At 45.5% G+C, this 23,202-nt stretch overlaps 2 protein-coding genes across 2 annotated transcripts; both read right to left on the bottom strand.

Annotated features, from left to right (window-relative positions):
- Window positions 1–11,709: 11,709 nt before the first annotated feature.
- Window positions 11,710–16,934, bottom strand: LOC125308165 (gap junction delta-2 protein-like). Its single transcript, XM_048264493.1, has 2 exons — window positions 16,329–16,934; window positions 11,710–15,839 (listed from the first exon to the last, which is right to left on the bottom strand). Exons 1-2 carry the CDS (start codon window positions 16,397–16,399, stop codon window positions 14,999–15,001), a joined length of 912 nt encoding a protein of 303 aa, XP_048120450.1. The 5' UTR covers window positions 16,400–16,934; the 3' UTR covers window positions 11,710–14,998.
- A 1,424-nt stretch (window positions 16,935–18,358) lies between these two features.
- On the bottom strand, window positions 18,359–21,220 carry LOC125293160 (actin, alpha cardiac muscle 1). Its single transcript, XM_048240888.1, has 7 exons — window positions 21,023–21,220; window positions 20,339–20,483; window positions 19,910–20,234; window positions 19,642–19,803; window positions 19,339–19,530; window positions 18,743–18,924; window positions 18,359–18,640 (listed from the first exon to the last, which is right to left on the bottom strand). The coding sequence occupies exons 2-7, from the start codon at window positions 20,465–20,467 to the stop codon at window positions 18,497–18,499; spliced, it is 1,134 nt and encodes a 377-aa protein (XP_048096845.1). The 5' UTR covers window positions 20,468–20,483; window positions 21,023–21,220; the 3' UTR covers window positions 18,359–18,496.
- Between the last annotated feature and the right edge of the window lie 1,982 nt (window positions 21,221–23,202).

The raw sequence follows: 23,202 nt of genomic DNA on the forward strand, positions 1-23,202 counted from the left end.
TTAGAAAAATATTTTAAAAGCCTTTATTTTAATAGCTGTATCATGATTGAAAACTTTTAAAACCCATGCATAGCGGCCCAAACAGCCTTCTGGTCATCGTGTTCTGTTTGATTAATATGACCACGCTTCGGCACCATGCTGGAGTCTGCTGCCCTAGAGCTCTAGATGCTGGTGATCCCATCCCAGCTCTGGTCCTTATCCAACCCAGACGTGGCACATTTCCATCCAATCAGGGCCTGATGTGGAATATATCCAGCCAATCAGGTGCAAATGTAGCAAATATCTATCCAGTCAGATCCAAATATAGAGCATATCTAGCCAATTAAGGGCCAGAGGTGATATCAACCCAATCAGGGCCTGATATGGAATATATTCAGCCAATCAGATCCAAATATAACACATGTCTATCCAATCAGGGCCTGATATGGAATATATTCAGCCAATCAGATCCAAATATAGCACATGTCTATCCAATCAGGGCCTGATATGGAATATATTCAGCCAATCAGATCCAAATATAGCACATGTCTATCCAATCAGGGCCGTGGCACATGTCTACCCAATCAGAGTCAGAGTCAGAGCAGTGCCCTGGCGATGAAGCAAACCCGTCTACAAATGCACTCTTATTGGCTCCCCCCTCGGACAGGCATTCCGTCACCCCACCCTGCAGTGTTTGGGAACCCAAGACACGTGCCTGCCTGGCTGAATGTATAAATACATCAGGTGAAGCCTGCTGAAAGTGGCCCATCAGCAAGTATTCCTCATGGGCTGGAGGGGTGGTGTGGCGTGGCGTGGTGTATCGATCCTCCTGAACGCCGTTAAGTCGTTTGTTAAAAGACCCCTCACCACGCACCGGGACCCCGCTACGTATACTCATTTGGTACTTTACCCACAATGCTTTGCATCACTCACTGTGCCCTGGACCACATGCCTGGGAAACGTAAGGTGAACATGGAGGTGTTCTGTTTTACATGTGTGTGATTGTGCCTGTGTGTGTGTGTGTGTGTGTGTGTGTGTGTGTGTGTGTGTGTGTGTGTGTGTGTGTTTGAATATATGAATGGCGTAATGAGCAACTCACCATATTATTGTCCATGTCTGTTCTCCGTGATGCATTGTCTGGTTGTTATGGTGTTTATATAATAAAACATAAGTGTGAATGCAGTGAAGCCCACATCAGTATTAATGTGCATGTCTGTGCTCTATAAGTCAGTGATGCCTGTCTGTCTGTTTGTCTGTCTGTGTGGATGAGTGCAGTGGAAAAACACCAGCATTATTGTCCATGACTGCACTCTATGATGCAGTGAGTGAGCCTGTCTGTCTGTCTGTCTGTCTGTCTGTCTGTCTGTGAGGGGGGATTGTAGATGCAGAGGCACACGAGTCTTGTTGTCAGTGTCTGTGGGCTATGATGCAGAGAGCGGGTCGGGGAGCTCGCGTTTGTGAGGGGAGTAATCTGAGCGAGCTGAGCTAGACGTTAGACAGCACTTAGGCGGATTAGTTTGAATCTTTTTGATCAACTTGAAAATTCCATGCAAATTTCAAGAGGCTTATGGAGCTAAGGAGCCTTCTGGCTCAGTGGGTCAGACACAAACACACACAGAGAGAGAGAGAGAGAGAGAGAGAGAGAGAGAGAGAGAGAGAGAGAGAAAAACAGAGAGAGAGGAATAAATGTACACACGTCATACACAGGGTGTGGGTTTGCGTGGGTGGGGGGTAGCACACATAACTATTCACTCTAGCATAACTATTTCATCTTATTTTCATATGAATTTGAGAGATAGATACTTCCGCAAAACAGCATTGATTCCTGATCTCCTGCACCGATGCCTGGCTCTGTGTGTGTGTGTGTGTGTGTGTGTGTGTGTGTGTGTGTTGCTATGCGAACTGTGGAAGAAACCAGATATCATATCGGGGACTTAGCTTTTTGAGGTGATTTATTGTGGCATGACCAGAAGAATACATTTTCAGCCACACTGGTAATTATCATAAGAACAATAGAGACTACTGTACAGGGTAGGGGGGAGTCTACTGTTTATTTATTCATTTATGCATTTAACTGACGCTTTTATCCAAAGCACCTTAAAGGACCAGTATGTAGGAAATAATGGAAAATAAATGGTAACCATTCCAAAAATGATCACCATATGTTGTCAGAGAGTAAGGAAACATGATGAATTGAAGTAATGGCTTATTTGACAACATTATACTATAACCTGTAAAACCCTGTAAAACCCATGAAACAAAATGAGTTACGGGGCGGAATCTCTTGGAATTTTTGTTTATGTTTTGAACAATTAATTCTAGAATAGCGTATTAATAATGGGCTAGCACGTCCTCCTATTTGTGTTGCCAAATTAGCAAAGGCCAACTGTCAACTTGCTGTCAGTTGTAGTCAACACCTACAGGCAAATTTCCAAAATTAAAACAAGAAACAAATTAAGTGGACATCGGAGGAGCTTCCTGAGATGGCGACGTCTTCGTCAAACAAAGAATATCAAGTCTGACGCAGAGCTGGCCATATTTCTTTACGACAGGTAGCCTAGGCTAAACTTCATCTGCATCGCTAACTTCAGCTAAATATGTTACGTTGGTTAGAGAGGTATTTCTTGTTTTCACTGTTTCCGTAATGTGTAGCTGGGTCATGGTTGGAGAAACGTTAAAGCAGCTGCAGGTCAACTAACAGGTTAGCTAAGTCTTAATTACATCTGGCAACCCAGAAGAGGCTCGCATCTGGTAGTCTTGAGAACGTTCACCAGTGTTTTGATTTTGGCCTACAGAACGTTCGGTAACAATCCTACAAATCGCTCTTTTAAAGGTGTGGGTTTTTGAACATTCTAATACAAGATTCCGTTCCGCAACAATTGACGGTTCTAAAATTCCATGTTGAATCCTAAATATTCTTTAGAACGTTCATTTTCCAACATTCCCGTCACACCAGAGTGGCGGTACACCTTTAAGGGTTTTAAAGGCCATAGCGGTGGCAGCCATTGAACACACGATGTCTTATGGTGGCTAGTGCATGCTAACTTCCTTAGCCACCACATACATGTACAGCCCCTTTTTTCTAAGATTAGGTTTACCGGGATAAAGACATTTCAACATTAATATAGTCAAGTGAAAATAACGTGGATAGATTGTAGGATGTGTTTAATGTTACCCTTTTTGCCAAACAATCTCTACTGTTTAAGGAAGTAATGACTATTTCATTTAAGTAATATTAATGATTTATGGATCCTGAATGGCTCCAATTTGTTGCATCAGTAGCAGAGCATGTATAGCAAAAACCAACACAGTCTGGAAACTGCAGAGCCCTGCAGGCACCCAGCACAAGGTGTGATTTCATCATTAAGATGGGGAGCTGGTTCTTCAGGGCATTTGTTCAGCTCAGAGCTACTGTGTGTGTGTGTGTGTGTGTGTGTGTGTGTGTGTGTGTCCGTGTGTGTGTGATGAGAAGCACAGTCTGATTTAATGGCCAAACAAAACAAATGAAAGCTATCCCAGAAACCCCTTCTGCCGGCTGCATACTCCTCTCCAGGGTTAACAGCAGATTCAGCCACAGCGATCCGCTCTCCTGTGTGTATATGTGTATGTGCCCCTATTTGTGTGTGTGTGTGTGTGTGTGTGTGTGCGCACACCCGCACTGTGAGACACACACTGGCAGGTAATTACGGCTCTCCGTGCGGCTGGCTCCAGACGTGTGTGTGTTTGTGTGTGTGTGCGCAGGCGGCGTCGCGTGTGTGTGTTTGTGTGTGTGTGGCGCGTGTGTGTGCGCAGGTGCGTGCGTCGCAAGGCGTCGAGCGTCTTGCGGCGTGTGTGTGTGTGTGTGGTGCTGTCTCTAATGTCATTAGACAGCCAGCACCTTTGCTGCTGATTAAGGACGCTCGGCCCCTGATTTTTATTGGCTGCCAAATGGCGCGTAGCGTATACATTTATCAGACACAATTGGCCGGGCAGTGAAGGGTGTCCACCCTACCCTCCCACCTACAGAGACCAGACCAGACCACACACACACACACACACTCATCTTCATTACAGCAGCACCACACTCACATACATTAAGACACATTCTCTCATACACACACTTTATTAATAACATGAAACCCACAAACATACTCTCTCTCTCCACATACACACACACACACACACACACACACACACACACACACACACACACACACACACACACACACACACACACACACATCTGGCAGCTTGTGGTGTGTGAGTGACAGATGAGTCTGAGTCCATGGTGCTGGGACCCTCTGCAGAGCTAAGGGATCAGTAGCAGGATCAAAGCAGGTGATGGATTCAGATGGAGAGACATAGAGACATGCTGCACCACACACACACACACACACGCTAACACACACACGCTAACACACACACACACACACACACACACACACACGCACACGCTAACACACACACACACACACACTCGCACACCACTGCCTGGAGATGGCCTGACTGTGAACTGCTCACAGAATATTCCTTTATGCTTTGATTTTTCATTTCATGTTACCACAAACATATCTTATGTATCGCATTATTATGTAAATTGTTACCACAAACATATCTTATGTATCACATTATTATGTATTATGTTACAAACATATCTAATGTAACACATTACTATGTAAAATGGCTGAGTGTCTTGTCTTAGCCTCTGACCAGAATATTTCAACTGACCTGAACTCCAAGTGTCATATTTCTTTAATAAAATATGTATTGTCATTCATTATCTGGACATTTACGTATTTCATATTTATAAGACATGAACGCATCTTTTAAATAGCACTGTTTTTCTAATGTAGCTTTAAAGCATAATGCATTTTTTTTTCAACAATCCTTCCTGTTGAAGTCCAATAATTGCTATTTACCAAGTAAATATATGGTCAACTGTAGTATAATATTATTTTGGTAAGTATAGGATATATGAAGGTAAATACAGAGAAATTCATGTGAAAGAAACCAAGAAACACTTCAACAATTAACAATAAATTATATAGCATAGGGTAATCGCTACAGATCATATGCAGATGAATGTAGAGAAACTACTGTGAAAATACCAAGAAAACCTCCATTATTACCTCTAAACTAGGAAGCATGTAGTCATGAGTAGTCATGAGGAGAGCCATGTAGTCATGAGGAGTAGTCATGAGGAGAGCCATGTAGTCATGAGGAGTTTAGACTCCACTATTACCTCTCAACTCAACTAGCAACCATGTAGTCATGAGGGCTTTAGACTGGTATCTTGCTGGTCAGGACTGAATTGCATACTTTTCATGAAAGTACGCCAGTAATTCTGTATTGCCCATCACTACTATACAATTGTAGTTTTTCAAGGTTCATCATGTTTAGCTAAATTAAGATAGAAGTTTCCAATGTTTTTAAAATAGTTGTTCACTGCACACCCATTTCAAATGGATTTATTTCATTTCCCTACCTGGTCACAATGTCTGCAAGAACAATTCTATCATTGTATAACCTTGTTGCTGTTTTTACAAATTGTTTTGTTTAACTTGACAATGTTGCAGAAAGCACATTGTTGACGCCTATGTTGACTGAATGGAAAAATGAATCATATGTTTGAAATGTATGCATAGTAAGAGGCTGTTAATACTATGGAAACAAGGCTTCCTTTTTACAGTACAGTTTCATCTTACTTAATCAGAAAATGGTTATGTTTAACTTGGTAATGTTGTAGAACATACATGGCAAACGCTTGGTAATGTTGTAGAACATACATGGCAAACGCTTGGTAATGTTGTAGAACATACATGGCAAACGCTTGGTAATGTTGTAGAACATACATGGCAAACGCTTGTGGTGGTTGCATGGGAAAGGGAAAGGGGAAACCCAGGTAGGACCATGGAAACCCAGGCAGGACCATGGAAACCCAGGAAGGACCATGGAAACCCAGGTAGGGCCATGGAAACCCAGGTAGGACCATGGAAACCCAGGCAGGACCATGGAAACCCAGGTAGGACCATGGAAACCCAGGCAGGACCATGGAAACCCAGGTAGGACCATGGAAACCCAGGTAGGACCATGGAAACCCCAGGTAGGACCATGGAAATAGACAAGACTTCTTTTTACAGCAGTTTCTGCTTACTTATTGAGTAAATTGTAAAACATATGCAAAAAAGACCCAGTATTTAAAAAGATGTACCATGATGGAATTGTTCATGTAGGTAAATAAACCCATTATAATAAACACATGCACCAATGAACAACTTTTATAACAACAAGCATGGAAATCTGTTGCAAATCTCTATCTTACAGTACTTTCTAGGTTAAACATGATAAATCCGGGGTATTATCAACATGACCCTTGGATAACTACAATTGTAACTGAAACTGGTGGGTAATTTAGAAAGTGTTTCTAAGAACAACATGGCTACTTTGATAGAAAGTTTTATCCGTTCACAACTACATGCTGTTGAGTTGATACTGTAGGTAACAGTGGAAGATTGTCTAGGTTGTAGTTGCTCTGCATGTATCTACATATTATCTGCAGTAGTTTCCCCAATAATGCTCTTTAATGTATTGGTGTAGTTTCCCTGTGTTTACCTTCATACCACCTGTTGTAATAACCCAATAATATAATGCACCATGTATTTACTAGCTAAGTACTGTTGTAATAACCCAATAATATAATTCACCATGTAGTTACTAGCTAAGTACTGTTGTAATAACCCAGTAATATAATTCACCATGTAGTTACTAGCTAAGTACTGTTGTAATAACCCAATAATATAATTCACCATGTATTTACTAGCTAAGTACTTAATTATGGGACTGTAACAGGAAGGGCTATCAGTTCTTCTTGTTTTATTAAATGTGAAAGCTATTAGGCCACATCCTGACAAGAGTATGGTGTGTGTGTGTGTGTGTGTGTGTGTGTGTGTGTGTGTTGACTGTGGTGTTTGTGGGGATGATCATCTGGGCTAGGTTTATTTTTTGCTCCCCTAACTGTCCTAACCTATGCTCACTCATTCTCTCTCACACACACACACACACACACACACATTCTCTCTCTCTCTCTTTTTTTTCTCACACACACACATGCACACACGCACTCACACACACACACACACACACACACACACACACCCCTCTTGAGGTACAGGCTGTAATCCTGGCCCGTGATTCACCCTAATCCGGAGATAGAATATTAAATTTGGTTTGTGGTATTAATCTGTCATCACCTTCTCCGCTGGTTCACCACGGCACCACCACTACCGCAGGGTTCTGACCTGGTCCAGTTCCCCACCATGACCTGACCAATCCCAGTCCAGTTCCTCGCCATGACCTGACCAATCCCAGTCCAGTTCCCTGACCTGACCAATCCCAGCAGGCCATCTGTCCTGGGGCGCCCTCATCACTAAGGACGTATGCTCCAGAGAAACACAGGGGTAGACTGAGGCATGCAGTCTTGTAATGGCTGGGCCATCCACTACATTGAAACACATATTTTTCCCCCACACTGCATATTGTTTCATGATGTGCTAATTAGCAGTTTAGCCGTTTCTGATAGCTGAGGGGCATAAGTTTATTATATATTAATTTGAGCTCCACGATTGTAAAATCTGTGGGTTTTAAAAGGTCCAAGATTAACCTACAGGCCAAATAGGTCAAATATGGCACTGTTATTGCCCATTTCCAAACAGTGAGTATACTTGTCATATAGTATAACACTGACATGCAAGGTATGAGCGTATGACCTTTCAAAGCTTTCTCAGAGCAAATTTTTTGAAACTCAGCTGTTACTGTTTTTTGTTGGATATGTTGTCACAATTACTGTAAAAGAGTCATGCACCGAGTAGTGTGTGTGTGTGTGTGTGTGTGTTTGTTGTTGTACGCTAACTGCGCTAATTTCAAAGCTTCTGGCCCAGTGGATCAAAAGACCAGCTTTGAAGGTTTTCTCCTGCTTGCTTTGCTTCTGTCATGCTGTAACCAGAGCAACCATGACTGGAGTGAAGCCCCCCCCCCACAACATATCCTCTCTTCTCAGACTCTTTAAAAGAGGCTAAATAGACAGTCATGATTTGAAGGATGTGGCTGCAGTGTTTAGTGATGCTGCAGCTAATTCTGCAGCCCTTGGCGCTATGTGCTTATGGTGCGTTTATGCTATTCTGAAGTAGCAACCAGCAGTAGTCTGTGCAGAGCTGAGCGCGGTGAAATGGTGAATGCTAATACCTGGGCAGAGCAGTAGGCCTTACTCAGCTTGTTTGCTTTGCGCAATGTGTTTGGCTAAGCGCTAGGCCTGCTGCATAATCATTCCCAAAGTCATCATTTCTACATCGCCAATTAAACATGTTTGAATTTCTTCTTTCTTGAATTAGTGCAGGTAGCATATAACATATAAAATTACCATATAAAATGGTATAAAAGCATTTTCTATTTTCTTTAAACCTTTATATATACATGTTCATACATAGGGAACAAATCCATAATAACATTCTACAGTGTTTAAAAATATAATGCAAGTACAATGAATTTCGCAGACAGTAGGTAATGTCATGTGATCTGCAAAGGGCACTAGATCTGCAGTGGTCATTCATGTTCCGGCCTTCATTTTAATACCACAGACAACCTACAGTATTACCTGAAAGTAGTTTGAATTGAATCTTTAAATAACTTTTTGATGTCTCTCTCTCTCTCTCTCTTCATGTCTGGTGCACCATTCCTCGCCACTGTGAAAACGATCCTCTGATGATGCCTCTCTCTCTCTCTCTCTCTCTCCCTCTCTCTCTCTCCTGTCTGGTGCACCATTCCTCGCCACTGTGAAAACAATCCTCTGATGATGCCTCTCTCTCCCTCTCTCTCTCTCTCCAGATCTAAGCCCTTGGTGAGGTTCTCATCCGCCTGACCTTGTGTGGTTTTTGTGTTTGAAACTGGAGCAGGTCAAGGCTGCAGCCTCGCGCTCATAAATACAGAAGTGCCAAGGCATTCATCAGAGCTGCTCCCTGCTTCTGCTTGTGCCCCTCCTAATGACATTGAAGAGGTGGGGTTGGTTGAAGAGGTGGGGTTGGTTGAAGAGGTGGGGTTGGTTGAAGAGGTGGGGTTGGTTGAAGAGGTGGGGTTGGTTGAAGAGGTGGGGTTGGTTGAAGAGGTGGGGTTGGTTGAAGAGGTGGGGTTGGTTGAAGAGGTGGGGTTGGTTGAAGAGGTGGGGTTGGTTGAAGAGGTGGGGTTGGTTGAAGAGGTGGGGTTGGTTGAAGAGGTGGGGTTGGTTGAAGAGGTGGGGTTGGTTGAAGAGGTGGGGTTGGTTGAAGAGGTGGGGTTGGTTGAAGAGGTGGGGTTGGTTGGGGTTGCTTGGGGAGGTGGGGTTGGTTGGGGTTGCTTGGGGAGGTGGGGTTGGTTGAAGAGGTGGGGTTGGTTGGGGTTGCTTGGGGAGGTGGGGTTGGTTGGGGTTGCTTGGGGAGGTGGGGTTGGTTGAAGAGGTGGGGTTGGTTGAAGAGGTGGGGTTGGTTGGGGTTGCTTGGGGAGGTGGGGTTGGTTGGGGTTGCTTGGGGAGGTGGGGTTGGTTGGGGTTGCTTGGGGAGGTGGGGTTGGTTGAAGAGGTGGGGTTGGTTGAAGAGGTGGGGTTGGTTGGGGTTGCTTGGGGAGGTGGGGTTGGTTGAAGAGGTGGGGTTGGTTGAAGAGGTGGGGTTGGTTGAAGAGGTGGGGTTGGTTGAAGAGGTGGGGTTGGTTGAAGAGGTGGGGTTGGTTGAAGAGGTGGGGTTGGTTGAAGAGGTGGGGTTGGTTGAAGAGGTGGGGTTGGTTGAAGAGGTGGGGTTGGTTGGGGTTGCTTGGGGAGGTGGGGTTGGTTGGGGTTGCTTGGGGAGGTGGGGTTGGTTGAAGAGGTGGGGTTGGTTGAAGAGGTGGGGTTGGTTGAAGAGGTGGGGTTGGTTGGGCAGGTGGGGTTGGTTGAAGAGGTGGGGTTGGTTGGGGTTGCTTGGGGAGGTGGGGTTGGTTGAAGAGGTGGGGTTGGTTGAAGAGGTGGGGTTGGTTGAAGAGGTGGGGTTGGTTGAAGAGGTGGGGTTGGTTGAAGAGGTGGGGTTGGTTGAAGAGGTGGGGTTGGTTGAAGAGGTGGGGTTGGTTGAAGAGGTGGGGTTGGTTGAAGAGGTGGGGTTGGTTGAAGAGGTGGGGTTGGTTGAAGAGGTGGGGTTGGTTGAAGAGGTGGGGTTGGTTGAAGAGGTGGGGTTGGTTGAAGAGGTGGGGTTGGTTGAAGAGGTGGGGTTGGTTGAAGAGGTGGGGTTGGTTGAAGAGGTGGGGTTGGTTGAAGAGGTGGGGTTGGTTGAAGAGGTGGGGTTGGTTGAAGAGGTGGGGTTGGTTGAAGAGGTGGGGTTGGTTGAAGAGGTGGGGTTGGTTGAAGAGGTGGGGTTGGTTGAAGAGGTGGGGTTGGTTGAAGAGGTGGGGTTGGTTGAAGAGGTGGGGTTGGTTGAAGAGGTGGGGTTGGTTGAAGAGGTGGGGTTGGTTGAAGAGGTGGGGTTGGTTGAAGAGGTGGGGTTGGTTGAAGAGGTGGGGTTGGTTGAAGAGGTGGGGTTGGTTGAAGAGGTGGGGTTGGTTGGGCAGGTGGGGTTGGTTGAAGAGGTGGGGTTGGTTGGGCAGGTGGGGTTGGTTGAAGAGGTGGGGTTGGTTGAAGAGGTGGGGTTGGTTGAAGAGGTGGGGTTGGTTGAAGAGGTGGGGTTGGTTGAAGAGGTGGGGTTGGTTGAAGAGGTGGGGTTGGTTGGGCAGGTGGGGTTGGTTGAAGAGGTGGGGTTGGTTGGGCAGGTGGGGTTGGTTGAAGAGGTGGGGTTGGTTGAAGAGGTGGGGTTGGTTGGGGTTGCTTGGGGAGGTGGGGTTGGTTGAAGAGGTGGGGTTGGTTGAAGAGGTGGGGTTGGTTGAAGAGGTGGGGTTGGTTGAAGAGGTGGGGTTGGTTGGAGAGGTGGGGTTGGTTGAAGAGGTGGGGTTGGTTGAAGAGGTGGGGTTGGTTGAAGAGGTGGGGTTGGTTGAAGAGGTGGGGTTGGTTGAAGAGGTGGGGTTGGTTGAAGAGGTGGGGTTGGTTGAAGAGGTGGGGTTGGTTGGGGTTGGTTGGAGAGGTGGGGTTGGTTGAAGAGGTGGGGTTGGTTGAAGAGGTGGGGTTGGTTGAAGAGGTGGGGTTGGTTGAAGAGGTGGGGTTGGTTGAAGAGGTGGGGTTGGTTGAAGAGGTGGGGTTGGTTAGGGTTGGTTGGAGAGGTGGGGTTGGTTGGGGTTGGTTGGGGAGGTGGGGTTGGTTGGGGAGGTGGGGTTGGTTGGGGAGGTGGGGTTGGTTGGAGAGGTGGGGTTGGTTGGAGAGGTGGGTGGATGGAGAGGCGGGCAGGGAGAGGTGGGGGTGGATGAAGAGGTGGGGCTGGCTTTGGGGAGGAGGTGGGCTTGCAGGTTGGCTGAAGAGGTGGGGGCTGGTTAGGGCTGGCTGGAGAGGTGGGGCTGGTTAGGGCTGGTTGGGGAGGTGGGGCTTGGCTGGGGAATTGGGCTGGCTGGAAGGTGGGGCTGGCTGGAGAGGTGGGGTTGGTTGGGGTTGGTTGGAGAGGTGGGGTTGGTTGGGGTTGGTTGGAGAGGTGGGGTTGGTTGGGGTTGGTTTGGGTGTGTTAATGGTGTCCAGTGCTCTCTGTACTCAAGGCCATTAGCTCAGATTGTAAAACCACACAGAGGAAACAAACGACTTTCCCCTTCACTCCTCACTGTCTCACATGTGGATCTCCCCACCATCCGCAGTCTCCCTCCCTGGCCAAACCCTGCCCAGGAGAGAAGGGGGAGAGAGGGAGGCAGAGAGAGAAAGAGAGGGAGAGAAAGAGAGAGAAGAGAGAGAGAGAGAGAGAGAGAGAGAGAAAGGGAGGGAGAGAAAGGGGTTGCCGAGTTAGACCATCTGTGACAGATCCACCATGTGAGCCCCCACCACACACACACACACACACACACACACACTCATCAGCTGACTGCTGAATGGCTCTGAGGCACATCTGAGCCAGCAGTGGGCCGGCTGCGGTCCCGAGTCAGATGGCACCTGGGTCCTGAGCGGCATGCAGGCGCTTCACGCTGACTGACTGACTGACTGACGCCTCCGCCCCGCCCCGCTCCGCTCCGCTCTACTCTGAGATCTGTCGGCGTGGTGCAGAATGCTCCACCTGTGCCGCGGCGCGGAGGAGGACGAGCATCAGACTGCATCGCATTGTTTTGCACTGTCACTGCAGAGAGATTTGGAACAAAGCAAAACAAGCCCTCGGGAGGCCGTCTGTGTGCCTTCTCGGCTATCTATGAGCCTTTTTTTAGTTTCACATGCCAATTAGAAACACTGGCCTCGCTTAGGAATAGCACGTTGTCAATCTTACTATAGCAATCCGCCAGTGTGTGACTGTCAGATATCTACCTAAATGATGTAACAGAATTCAATCACGGTCTTAGAGAATGCAGAGGAGAATAGCACAGGTGTCATGTAATATTTAACCAAGCCTCCCAACACTCACATGATGTCAAATGCATCTCAGCATGCATAATTGCATTCACACATAACCCAATAATTTTGCCATTTAGAAGTAGCCACTGAAACACCAGTATGAATATTGCAGTAAATTCTATGAGCGCAGTACAGCACAGAAAGGTTCTTTTCTTTTTTTTTCTTGCACTTGGCGTGCAGATCTCTTCAGTTATTTTGGAAGGAGAGCATGTTCGTGGCAAATAAAGCTCTGCTGTTGAAGCCCTCACACAGTCCCAGTTTATGGATGCAGTTTTACAGCGGCACGGGTCTGATGTTGTTTGTTGATGTGATCACGGTCCCAGTCTTACAGGCCACTAGTAAGTTATCTGTCAAGTCCTGGAATGTTAGTTACCGGAGGAAAAAGAGGAAGGGGGGTTGAGACGGGGGTTTGGGGGGTGGGGAAGGAGAGGGAGGAAGGACATTGTCTCACATCACCAGGCCGAGCAGAGAAGTTGCACTTTTCTTTGCTTTTATTTGCTTTTCTTCTCTCTCTCACTTTCTTTTTTCCCTTTTGTTTGGTTATTGTGTTTAAGATGAATAGCGAGTCCCTTTGGGCTGGAGATTGATGTGTCAGTGCTCTGCGTTTCGATTTCTCCGCGAGCTCTGCCTACTCATCCTGGCAGGTGCAGAGCTCGCGCCTGCCCCCAGATGCTCCTGAATGGTCGGGCCTCGAACGACCGGTGGCGGTGGACTAGGATTCAGCACTTTTTCTTTTTTTGTGTGTGTCTTTTTTGATGACCTTCATGAAGCGCAGAGGACCTTCCCGCATTCGGCAGAGCCACTCCCTTTGCGGTCTTTCCCCCCCTCCTTTGCAGTTCTCCTCCTGTAACGCGAGAAAGAGGCGCGCCGACCAAACGGCAAACCTCGCAACCAGCCCCTCGGCAATGTCCGAGATATGTCTCTGAGACGAGCACCTTAAACATGCACTTCATTCGTCTTAACACTAAAAACACATAAATCATACAAACGGATGTCCAGAATAACAAAAAAAACATAACAGAAAGAAAAATTGAGCCAACGTTTCATTTGTACTTCATAAAAGGCTTATCAGCTCCTGTTGTTATGAAGCTCCTTTTGATATTTGGCATATAGAAACACCTCCATTTAAGAGTCTTCTAAGCGTGTTCTCAGTCCATTGTGTAATATAAACAAGACATAACTGACATTGCACGTATCTTTCTAGGGCCTCCAATTGCAACAAGCTTGAAATCATACCGTCATGCCAGTTGAGTTCAAATACAGGCTGTGATGTACGGATCAGATACAGCAAAAAGCACCGCACCTTAGCCTTGCACGTTGCGGTTTGGGTACACGAGTCCTGCTTTAATTCACTGAGGAAAAAAGTTTCTGTCTGGTCATCGTAACACGTAGCAGCAGGAGACGTTTTGTGTAAAACTGTAGCACCAGAGCAGTTTGTTATTGCCCACACTTTTAATATTTTCTTGTAGTTATTAGAAATTGTACTGTTTTGTTATTTTGTTTAAAAATTTGTGCCGTTATGATTTGAGTTTCATCGAGGAGGTGAATAAGCAGATTCCCGTTCGGCGTATAAAAAGACTAGCTCTTTATTTTTTTTCAGTCATTTGCAAAGTTAAAAGAGAGAAAATGGAATATATCATTTTCATTTAAATCACAACGAATACAATTAAAGCAAATCTGGGCGGCATTTAGCATAATCCAAGCAAATAATTTGCTTTTATGATGAATGTTATTAGAGATTCTTTATATTTATATGTGTACATATTTATATAGATATATGTTTTATGTACAAGTATGGCACTTGATCACACGAAAGCAAAAAAAAATCACTTTTCACAAATGAAAGCTGTGGGCGCTTTGGTGTATTTTAAATTAAGGATATCACAGACGTTAAGCGTTTGCAGCAAATCCACCCGATACTGTTCTGCAAGTCAGCTATATAGCAATGGAATGGTTACATACGTTAAGGTCAGTGGTGCAACACAGGCAACAAAAGAAAAAACATGTATGACGCTACTATTTTAACTAGGTCGATCCATAGTCGCATTGATTTATACATCCATACATATATAAATCTGTAGTTATGATTTTCCTTAATCTTGGATAACCGGTTTATGTTGTGTCGCCTAAATACGTATGGTGTCAAAAATTGGTGGAAAAATGTGTTTTTAAAAACACCATTACCAACACGTCACGGGTAAGGTTTGGCTCCCGGAGTTCAACTTTTAGTGCAAAACGCATTTACTCTGTCAAGTAGAGTAGAGAAGCCACCGAGAGTAAATGCGTGAACACGTCTGTATGCTCTGTTAAGCGCTTTACAGAGTATAAACGTCGCTAAAAAGTTGCATCAGTGCAATATAATAAACAGACCAACAAACGTGTGACTCACGTTCGTCACTGAAGTCCTTAAAAGACTATCAAATAAAAATCTACCCACTCATTGAACTCATGACACGGCATACGGCCAGCGGAATCCTCCATTCTGTCTCTTATTTTCTTCGTTACATTTTTACAGACTGCACCATCAGTTTGCTCAGTGCGCTACACGTAGGCAGAGTCACTTGACTGGGTGCGACCGAAATTGGGCATACTCATTCGGGGCAAGTCCTTATTTCTGATCTCATAAACGGACTTCCTTCTAGCCTGCACTCCTCTTACGGCCTTTGTGATTTTTCTCCACCCCAAGTGATTCAGTTCTGCCAAATTCAGCACCACGCAAAAACCACTGACTGCGAACATGAAGACCAAAAACACGGTCTTCTCCGTAGGTCTCGAGACATAGCACTCGACATCTTTTATGCAAGGATATCGATCACACTCATACACAGCGGGGACGTTGAATCCATACAAGAAATATTGACCAACTAAAAACCCAATTTCCAGCGCGTTTCTGAAAACCACTTGAATAATATAGAATCTGGAGATTCCCTCCTGCCGTCTCATTTTGGACTTAGCAGTTCTATTGGGGTTGGGGATTTCTTTCACTTCCATACAGTCGGTCTCGGCCTCTTTTGTCGAGTTCTCGGTGTTCTGAAGTACTCCGTTCACGATTGTGTTTTTGATCTTTTTGCTGTCGTCTCGTTTCATTGAATCTTGATCCTTATCCACCGTCAGAAACACAGTTGAGTACCGCCGCTCCTTTTGTTTCGCAGACTGATGAACCGAATATGTGATAAAGCATAGACTCGGTGTACAAACCATTATGATCTGAAACACCCAATATCTGATATGGGAGATAGGGAATGCCTTATCGTAGCATGCTTGGTTACAGCCCGGTTGTAAGGTATTACAGATGAACATGGTTTGTTCATCATCATAAACAGTCTCTCCAACTATCGCTACGATTAGAATCCGGAAGATCACCACCACTGTCAGTAGGATCCTAAAAAACAAACAGACAAAAAAGTGTATAAATATGTGTTCTTTGGTTTAATTTTATTTTGTTAAATGTCATTGTAGCCATTTCAGAACTAGACAGCGACTGCTGTCGAGCGTAGCGCAAGGCAAGCAGATGTTGGGGAGCTGTCCAGTGCTGAAAGTGCGGCGCTCTCGTTGTTATCAGGCTAGCTGGTAGCACGGCTGTCGGGAGCTATCTGGGCATATCATATCTGCATCTGTATCTTCAAGACACTTGTGTCATGTTAATGTGTTTACTGCAGTACATAAAAGCTTTTCAACGTGTCTGCACACTTTCTCTGACACTGTCTCAATGTTTTTCATGGCATTATTATTAAAAGCCGACCGGTCGTTATCGTCGGTCTCCCGTGCTGGCTAGCCAAAGGCAAGGCAGGGCAAATCCTCCCCGACCCACGTCCTCAGCAACAATGCATTTTCCGTCTGTTTTCACAAATAGAGTGGACTTTTGTCTTACCTTCCTATCATAGTAGAGTGCTGCTGGACAGCAGCCTCCAGGAGCCTCTCTAGGATGGTCCATTCCCCCATGTTTGTTCATTCGGAGACGAGAGCACACGGTACTCTGCACGAATTCCCGGGAAATGTTATTATTTCCTGTGCGTGCGTGCGTGCTTGCGTGTGTGTGTTTTCTTACTCTCCAGTGGTTCTGATTCTATCTGGCAAATGCATTGATCACACGCGCGGCACCTGCTCCCCGCTTTGTGGCAGTGTCACTGTTGAAAGCCTGCACGGCAATCCCACACTTTTGCTTGTCTTCCAGTCCAAAGTGCTGATAAATATAAGCCCTCCTATTTTCGATCCCCAGATCAGGTTGATGGGTCGCGCAGTGTCTGGGTGGAGGGAGGTTGGATTTAATGTCTTGCCAGCGTTAATCCCCCCTTAAGTAGTCTCCTCCTGCGTCACGCGCAGACAGGTTTGTGGAGAGCTGCCAAAATGCCGGGATTTCTCATGTTCAAAATATTCTGAAAATATAGTCCGGTTTTCCCGGATTAATCTACAATAAAAGTGGTTGCGCGACGGGCGCGATGGTGTCTCTGGTTCACCGCGCGTAAATGTGACTGAGGCAGGAAGAATTATGTATTATGTCCCGTGATGTAGAAGTAGATTAAACAGTGGGAGGGGGAGAGAGAGAAAAGAGAGAGAGAGAGAGAGAGAGAGGGAGAGAGAGAGGGAGAGAAAGAGAGAGAGAGAGAGAGAGGGGTGGTGGGTGTCAGGGTTAGAATCTTTGGGTTGCAGAGGCCTCTCCCCAAATCTATTCTTGCGTGCGTGTAGGCTACTTGTTGATTGTACTATCTGCTAATGATCTGCCCTGTTTTGACAGATGTCCTTGTATATCCACGACCGTCCCCCGTTCTGCTTGACTGCAGCGGCGCACTGAGCTATTGTTTTACCACGGTCTTTGATAATGCCATGGCTAGTGTGCGACTAGTGAAAGTAGCATCTGAGTTGCTAATCGGTTTACGGGGTTTGCTCGTGAGTTTAAAAATATCTGGCCCCGCCTTGTTTAGATTTGATCAATCCTGACTGAGACACTAGCGTCTATTCAACTTACTTACTGTTTTTTTTAAGGCACAGCTAAGTTTATTAGCTAATGTGATTTGAGATCGTTTTGATTGGGTTACCAAAATCGTGTAATTACTAGAATATATTGTAAGACATCAAATCTTTGGCAGTTTGTGATTAATTTAGTTCTCACAAGTAAAACATTTGGTGACACATTTTAGTTAAGATTTTGTGGAGCTCAGGGTTTCAATCTAACACAATTTTGATATTTTGTCCAATGCCGTATGCCAGTTTTCAGACAAAATAATTCTATCGAGTGTTTTAAGTTATCAATCATCTGGTGATGAAACATATATTTACTCAAATTGTGGATTAGGACATCGATCAGTTGATTAAAATAAAACTCTTTTTGCACCATAAATAGTACCTAGTCATGGTAAATCGTACTTGAAAATAACGGCAACGGCAACGCAGACGCAAAATGAAAACAACACGTAAATATATAACCATGTAAATGTATGTGCAACTAAAACTCATTTACATATACAATTGTGAAATAGCCATAGATCACTGCAGTTGAGTCTACTTCTCCAGCTTTCAAAAGCATAACTCAGGCCCTGCCTGTTGTAGTAGGACAGACTATAATTTGGTTTAAGATGATATCTCATTCATCCTGGAGTAATCTCTCATAATCTCAATTCCAATCTTGTCTAATCTATTCTTGAGTCACGTTTCTTGCGTGCCTCACGAAAAAAGAATGGAAACTCTTACTCCTGTGTGACGAAGAAAGGAAACCTTAGCCTACCTAAACGGGGCGACCCCCCCCCCCCCTCTAGGGTGCAGTTTCCAAGACTAAAACGTAATCCATCATGCTTGTAAATAACAAGTCAATTTATAATGCTGTCATAACACACTCCGGATACTCAATCAGCTTTTGTGTTCAAAATAAAACTCAGAGGCAGAGCACGCATGGCAAGTCCTGGGTCTTGTTGACGAGGACATTCACACATACAAATGTATTCTTGTGTAAAAACAAACTGTTGAATGGAGACGGATCGCGTTGCATGAAACACAGTACTGGCTTTGTAGACGGTGGTAATTGTAGCAAGCCAAGTGTGTTGGTTAAAAGCATTTCCGGTGGACGATAGAGGGACCAGCCTCGTCGTACTCCTGTTTGCTGATCCACATCTGCTGGAAGGTGGACAAGGAGGCCAGGATGGAGCCACCGATCCAGACGGAGTATTTACGCTCAGGTGGAGCAATGATCTGAAATTAGACATAAAACGCGGAGAAAGTGTCCTATTACAGAACTATCTGTGTGGCGAAAACGTCACATTTAGCTAAAATACAACTTAAAATGGTGCATACCTTGATCTTCATGGTGCTTGGAGCCAGAGCAGTAATTTCTTTTTGCATTCGGTCAGCAATACCAGGGTACATGGTCGTGCCACCAGATAAGACATTATTGGCATACAGGTCTTTACGGATGTCGATGTCACACTTCATGATGCTGTTATACGTAGTTTCATGAATACCAGCAGACTCCATACCTACGGTAATAAAAAAGCAGACCCCTTTGATTAACATTCTCATATTTGGCCAAGTTTAGTGAAGTTCTTCATATCAAACTACAAACTATCTGTCCGCACAAGAGGCGGCGGTGCTGAAATGGACAGCGCCTCTGTCTGCTCGGAGCGCTGTTACATTTGGTAATTATAAGTGTATATGTCAGTCTGGTCCTGAGGGTCGACAGTGTCTGTTTTGGCACCCTTGTTGCGGCACTGATGCATAACAACACTGTTTTTGACGTAATAGTTTCTGGCTATGTGTAGCCTATGTGCAAGTGGGCAAATACATTACGCGTAAATGTGACAAGTCTGCTTGTGTTCATGTTCCGGCGCCAAAGACAAATAAAGGCCATATGGCCTTCGTCGCTGTGGGTCTGAATGCTGCTGGTTACGTACCGATGAATGATGGCTGGAACAAGGTCTCTGGGCAGCGGAACCTCTCGTTACCAATGGTGATGACCTGTCCGTCTGGCAGCTCGTAGCTTTTCTCCAGCGAGGAGGAGGAAGCAGCTGTTGCCATCTCATTCTCGAAGTCCAGTGCGACGTAGCACAGCTTCTCTTTGATATCCCTCACGATCTCACGCTCAGCTGTCAGTAATGCAAGGCATGGGTTATTATTCACCCAAGCAGACTCTATCATACTGGACTCTCACTGAACGCTTTGCGCACACGTCACATTCTTAGGCTTGGCCTACTAACCTGTGGTGACGAAAGAGTAGCCACGTTCTGTCAGGATTTTCATGAGGTAGTCAGTCAGGTCGCGGCCAGCCAGGTCCAGACGCATGATAGCGTGAGGAAGTGCGTAACCCTCGTATATGGGCACATTGTGGGTTACACCGTCGCCGGAGTCCAGCACGATACCTGTACAGTGTGGACATTGGGTAAAGGCGCAGGTTTAGGTATCATGACCCCCACACACACACACACACGGTTCCCCCATGCCTCCAGTTGGACTGACGGGCCTGACCTGTGGTACGCCCCGAGGCGTAAAGGGAGAGCACCGCCTGAATGGCCACGTACATGGCTGGGACGTTAAAGGTTTCAAACATGATCTGGGTCATTTTCTCCCGGTTGGCCTTGGGGTTGAGGGGCGCCTCTGTGAGGAGGGTGGGATGCTCCTCCGGTGCAACTCTCAGCTCGTTGTAGAAGGTGTGGTGCCAGATCTTCTCCATGTCATCCCAGTTAGTGATGATGCCGTGCTCGATGGGGTATTTAAGTGTTAAGATGCCCCTTTTGCTCTGCGCTTCGTCACCAACGTAGGAGTCTTTCTGGCCCATACCGACCATGACACCCTGGCGCAGAGAACAGAAGTGTTTACCAAACCCAGTACTGACTCAGGGAGCGCAGACGCAACTTATTGTGGAGCTAACTGTGTTTACAAGAGGCCCGAGTTTACCTGGTGACGTGGGCGGCCGACGATGGAGGGGAAAACGGCGCGGGGAGCGTCATCTCCGGCGAAGCCAGCTTTCACAAGACCTGAACCGTTATCGCAAACCAGCGCAGTGGTCTCCTCGTCGTCGCACATGGCGTCAGAGGGAGTTCTGTCGTTGAGACACAATCCTCGTATTCTTATGCCATTTCAAATGTTTGCCTGAATCCACATTCTACAGATTATTTTTTAATAGTTGCGCATATTCCCAAATCAACTGGGACAACAGGGATTGTGCAGTTTGAAACTGTGACTGTAAAACGGCCGGAGCAAGGAGCCATATGTACTATGCTATAAAGTCATTCAAAGTTTATTCGTACTAGAGGACTGTAGTTTGCTCTTGACGAGTGACATCAGTGAGTTATAGCCGTCATGATATTTCATGCATGCCATCAAGCATTTCACACCCGCATTCCAGTGTCATTACAGTGCAGATTGTTACAAAGCATCGCTAATCGTCAGTTCTTTTGCGCGGACCGACTGACCCATCTAAAGAGACAACAGCGTGTCCTTTAATATGTAGGTCAAGATTAAAGGCGTCAGGAGGGTACAGCGCGGTTAGCGTTAGGGAGGGGTGTTGTTAATCGTGTTAGTTCAGCTGTATTTTGTTGTTGTAATTGCTCCAGCGCTCGCCCGAACACTCTTACTCACCAGATCTGCTCCGGTGACTGGGTCTGTTGGAGAGACGGGGGATGCGCAGCTGCTGGGGATCAGACCTTTATACCCCGACGAGTGCCAGCGGGGCCACGGGGCGCGCGAGGGGTTGCGAGTGAGGGAGAGGGGGAATCCGCGCGGCCGTCGCCTTATTTGGTTACCCCCAGCGCCATAGTGCAGCTCAAGGCCATTCAAGGAAGGAGGCTTGGTCGGGGAGGTCAAATGGGCAGTTGGAGCAGCAAAAAAAAAAAGACAATACATTTGTGTTTGAGCTCTGCGTGGATTGGATTTCAATTTGATGAAACTCCAACTCTGAGATTCGACAGAATGATGCTCTACAACAGCTGAAGGCCTTCCACATTCCACTGTTCGAGATCTGATATCTTAAAAACACTCATTAAGAACACAGACATGTGTAAATATTACATTCCTTTTTCAGCCCAACTCAAAAGTTTGTGTAAATGCCAGGCACACAGTCACTGTTGAGATAATACTCATGATGAGTGAAGCCTAGTCATTTAGACTATGGGAATGAGGGAGAGTCACCCTGACCTGGCCATGGGCTGGGATTAAAACCTGTTCTGGTTCAGCCCCTTTTGGGTGACTGTGAGTGTTTTATGAAAAGGCATACTCACATTAAAAGCATCTTAGAATAATTGTGTAGGTTGTTGACAGGTTAGAATGGGAATGTTTATATCCGCTGGAATCCTAGATCTCTGAATTGACCACTGCCTAATCCCCACAGGTCACTGATGTGACCTTGAAACACAACTGGCCCTTATCACTAGTTTGTTTGGGTCTTTTTTTGGCTATGCACTGGATGACAGTACTATGACGTTGGTAAGGTCTACTTCCAGCCGTTGATAATGGTGGCTTGATGTCGCCGGCATCCCCCAGCATGCAGAAGTTGGAGCAGATTAAGGGATACCTAGCCAAGCTTGCGCGTGTGTGTGTGTGTGTGTGTGTGAGAGAGAATGACTACAGCCAAGCTTGCATAGGCCTCCCTTACTGGGTTTCAGAGGCCAAAACTCAGTCCAGGAAGCATGGGGGAGGGCTCATTCAACTTAGGACAGACAGTGGAACTGAAACCAGACCAGAGTTGGCCACAACACAAAAGCATCAGTGGTCAGATGAACCACACCAGAGTTGGCCACAACGCGAACGCATCAGTGGTCAGATGGCAGAATATACTCTGTACAGAGTTCTCTAGTTTTCCATTTTGATGCACTCCAGATATGTTGATATTTGATCACCAATGGGTTATTTTGGATAACATTTTCCATTTCATAATCTAATGTGAAAATATTTCTGACATTTAATGAAACATTCATCCATGCCTAATGAAGATCCAATTTTGTCACAGGCTGAAATGGCTTTTTATTATTCAGCAAAGTTCTGAATAGAATTGATTTTGTTATTTTACTAACAAAGGCAGTGATTTCACAGACTGGAAGATCATTTATCTGCAGTACAGCTATTCATTTGAAGTTAATGACATTTACCAATGGCATTGCCTATTTCAGAACAATGTATTCCCAACTTAAACAACTGCCTGCAATGTATGATAAATTATTTTATTTTTCTTTTGTCTATTAGCTGCCAGTGCTTAGGGGCTTTTACATTCATCCTGATATCCTTATGCCATCTTCCCTGTGTTGTCTTGTTGAATTCCAGTTGAACAGGCCCTGCTATGAAGAATGTGCTGCAATAATTCATGTTATTTTTACCCTGCAGTGCTTTTAAGCATTTAAGAGAGCTCTCTTGACTCTCTCTGTCAGGCTTGTAACATATTAAAGCACAGCAATCCATGTTCACTGTAAAAATTTTAGGCTATCTTCAAGGCACGACTTTCATGTGAGTGAGTAGAACTACTGCATCACGCATAACTCTCGTGATTCTTAAAAGCTTCTCAATGGCTTTCAATGTCTGTGATGCTACTGTGTATGCCAAGTAGTTTGTGATTCGCAGCTCTCTATATATAGGAACTTTCAGACTAAACAGTATTAAGTGCATGTAGAAAATATGTTTATATAATAGTTGTCTCAAAGAATAGTTTGTTTAGTTGTCTAATAACTTGTAAGCACCGTGCAGATTTACATTTAAAAATGGAATACTGCATGCCAGAGATTGTGAGAATGAATAACTTAGCAGTTGTACAATGCACTGCTTTACACTTG

Source organism: Alosa alosa, chromosome 1 (genome assembly GCF_017589495.1).
Source record: "Alosa alosa isolate M-15738 ecotype Scorff River chromosome 1, AALO_Geno_1.1, whole genome shotgun sequence".
In the NCBI taxonomy this organism is placed as follows: domain Eukaryota; kingdom Metazoa; phylum Chordata; class Actinopteri; order Clupeiformes; family Clupeidae; genus Alosa; species Alosa alosa.

Excerpts from the sequence above, each read along its gene's own strand:
- LOC125308165 (XM_048264493.1), bottom strand. The coding sequence starts at position 16,399 with ATGGGGGAATGGACCATCCTAGAGAGGCTCCTGGAGGCTGCTGTCCAG. Across the intron at positions 15,840-16,328 it reads CACTCTACTATGATAGGAAG|GATCCTACTGACAGTGGTGG; the intron begins GTAAGACAAAAG and ends TTTGTTTTTTAG.
- LOC125293160 (XM_048240888.1), bottom strand. The coding sequence starts at position 20,467 with ATGTGCGACGACGAGGAGACCACTGCGCTGGTTTGCGATAACGGTTCA. Across the intron at positions 20,235-20,338 it reads TCGGCCGCCCACGTCACCAG|GGTGTCATGGTCGGTATGGG; the intron begins GTAAACTCGGGC and ends TCTCTGCGCCAG. Across the intron at positions 19,531-19,641 it reads CTACTCTTTCGTCACCACAG|CTGAGCGTGAGATCGTGAGG; the intron begins GTTAGTAGGCCA and ends CATTACTGACAG.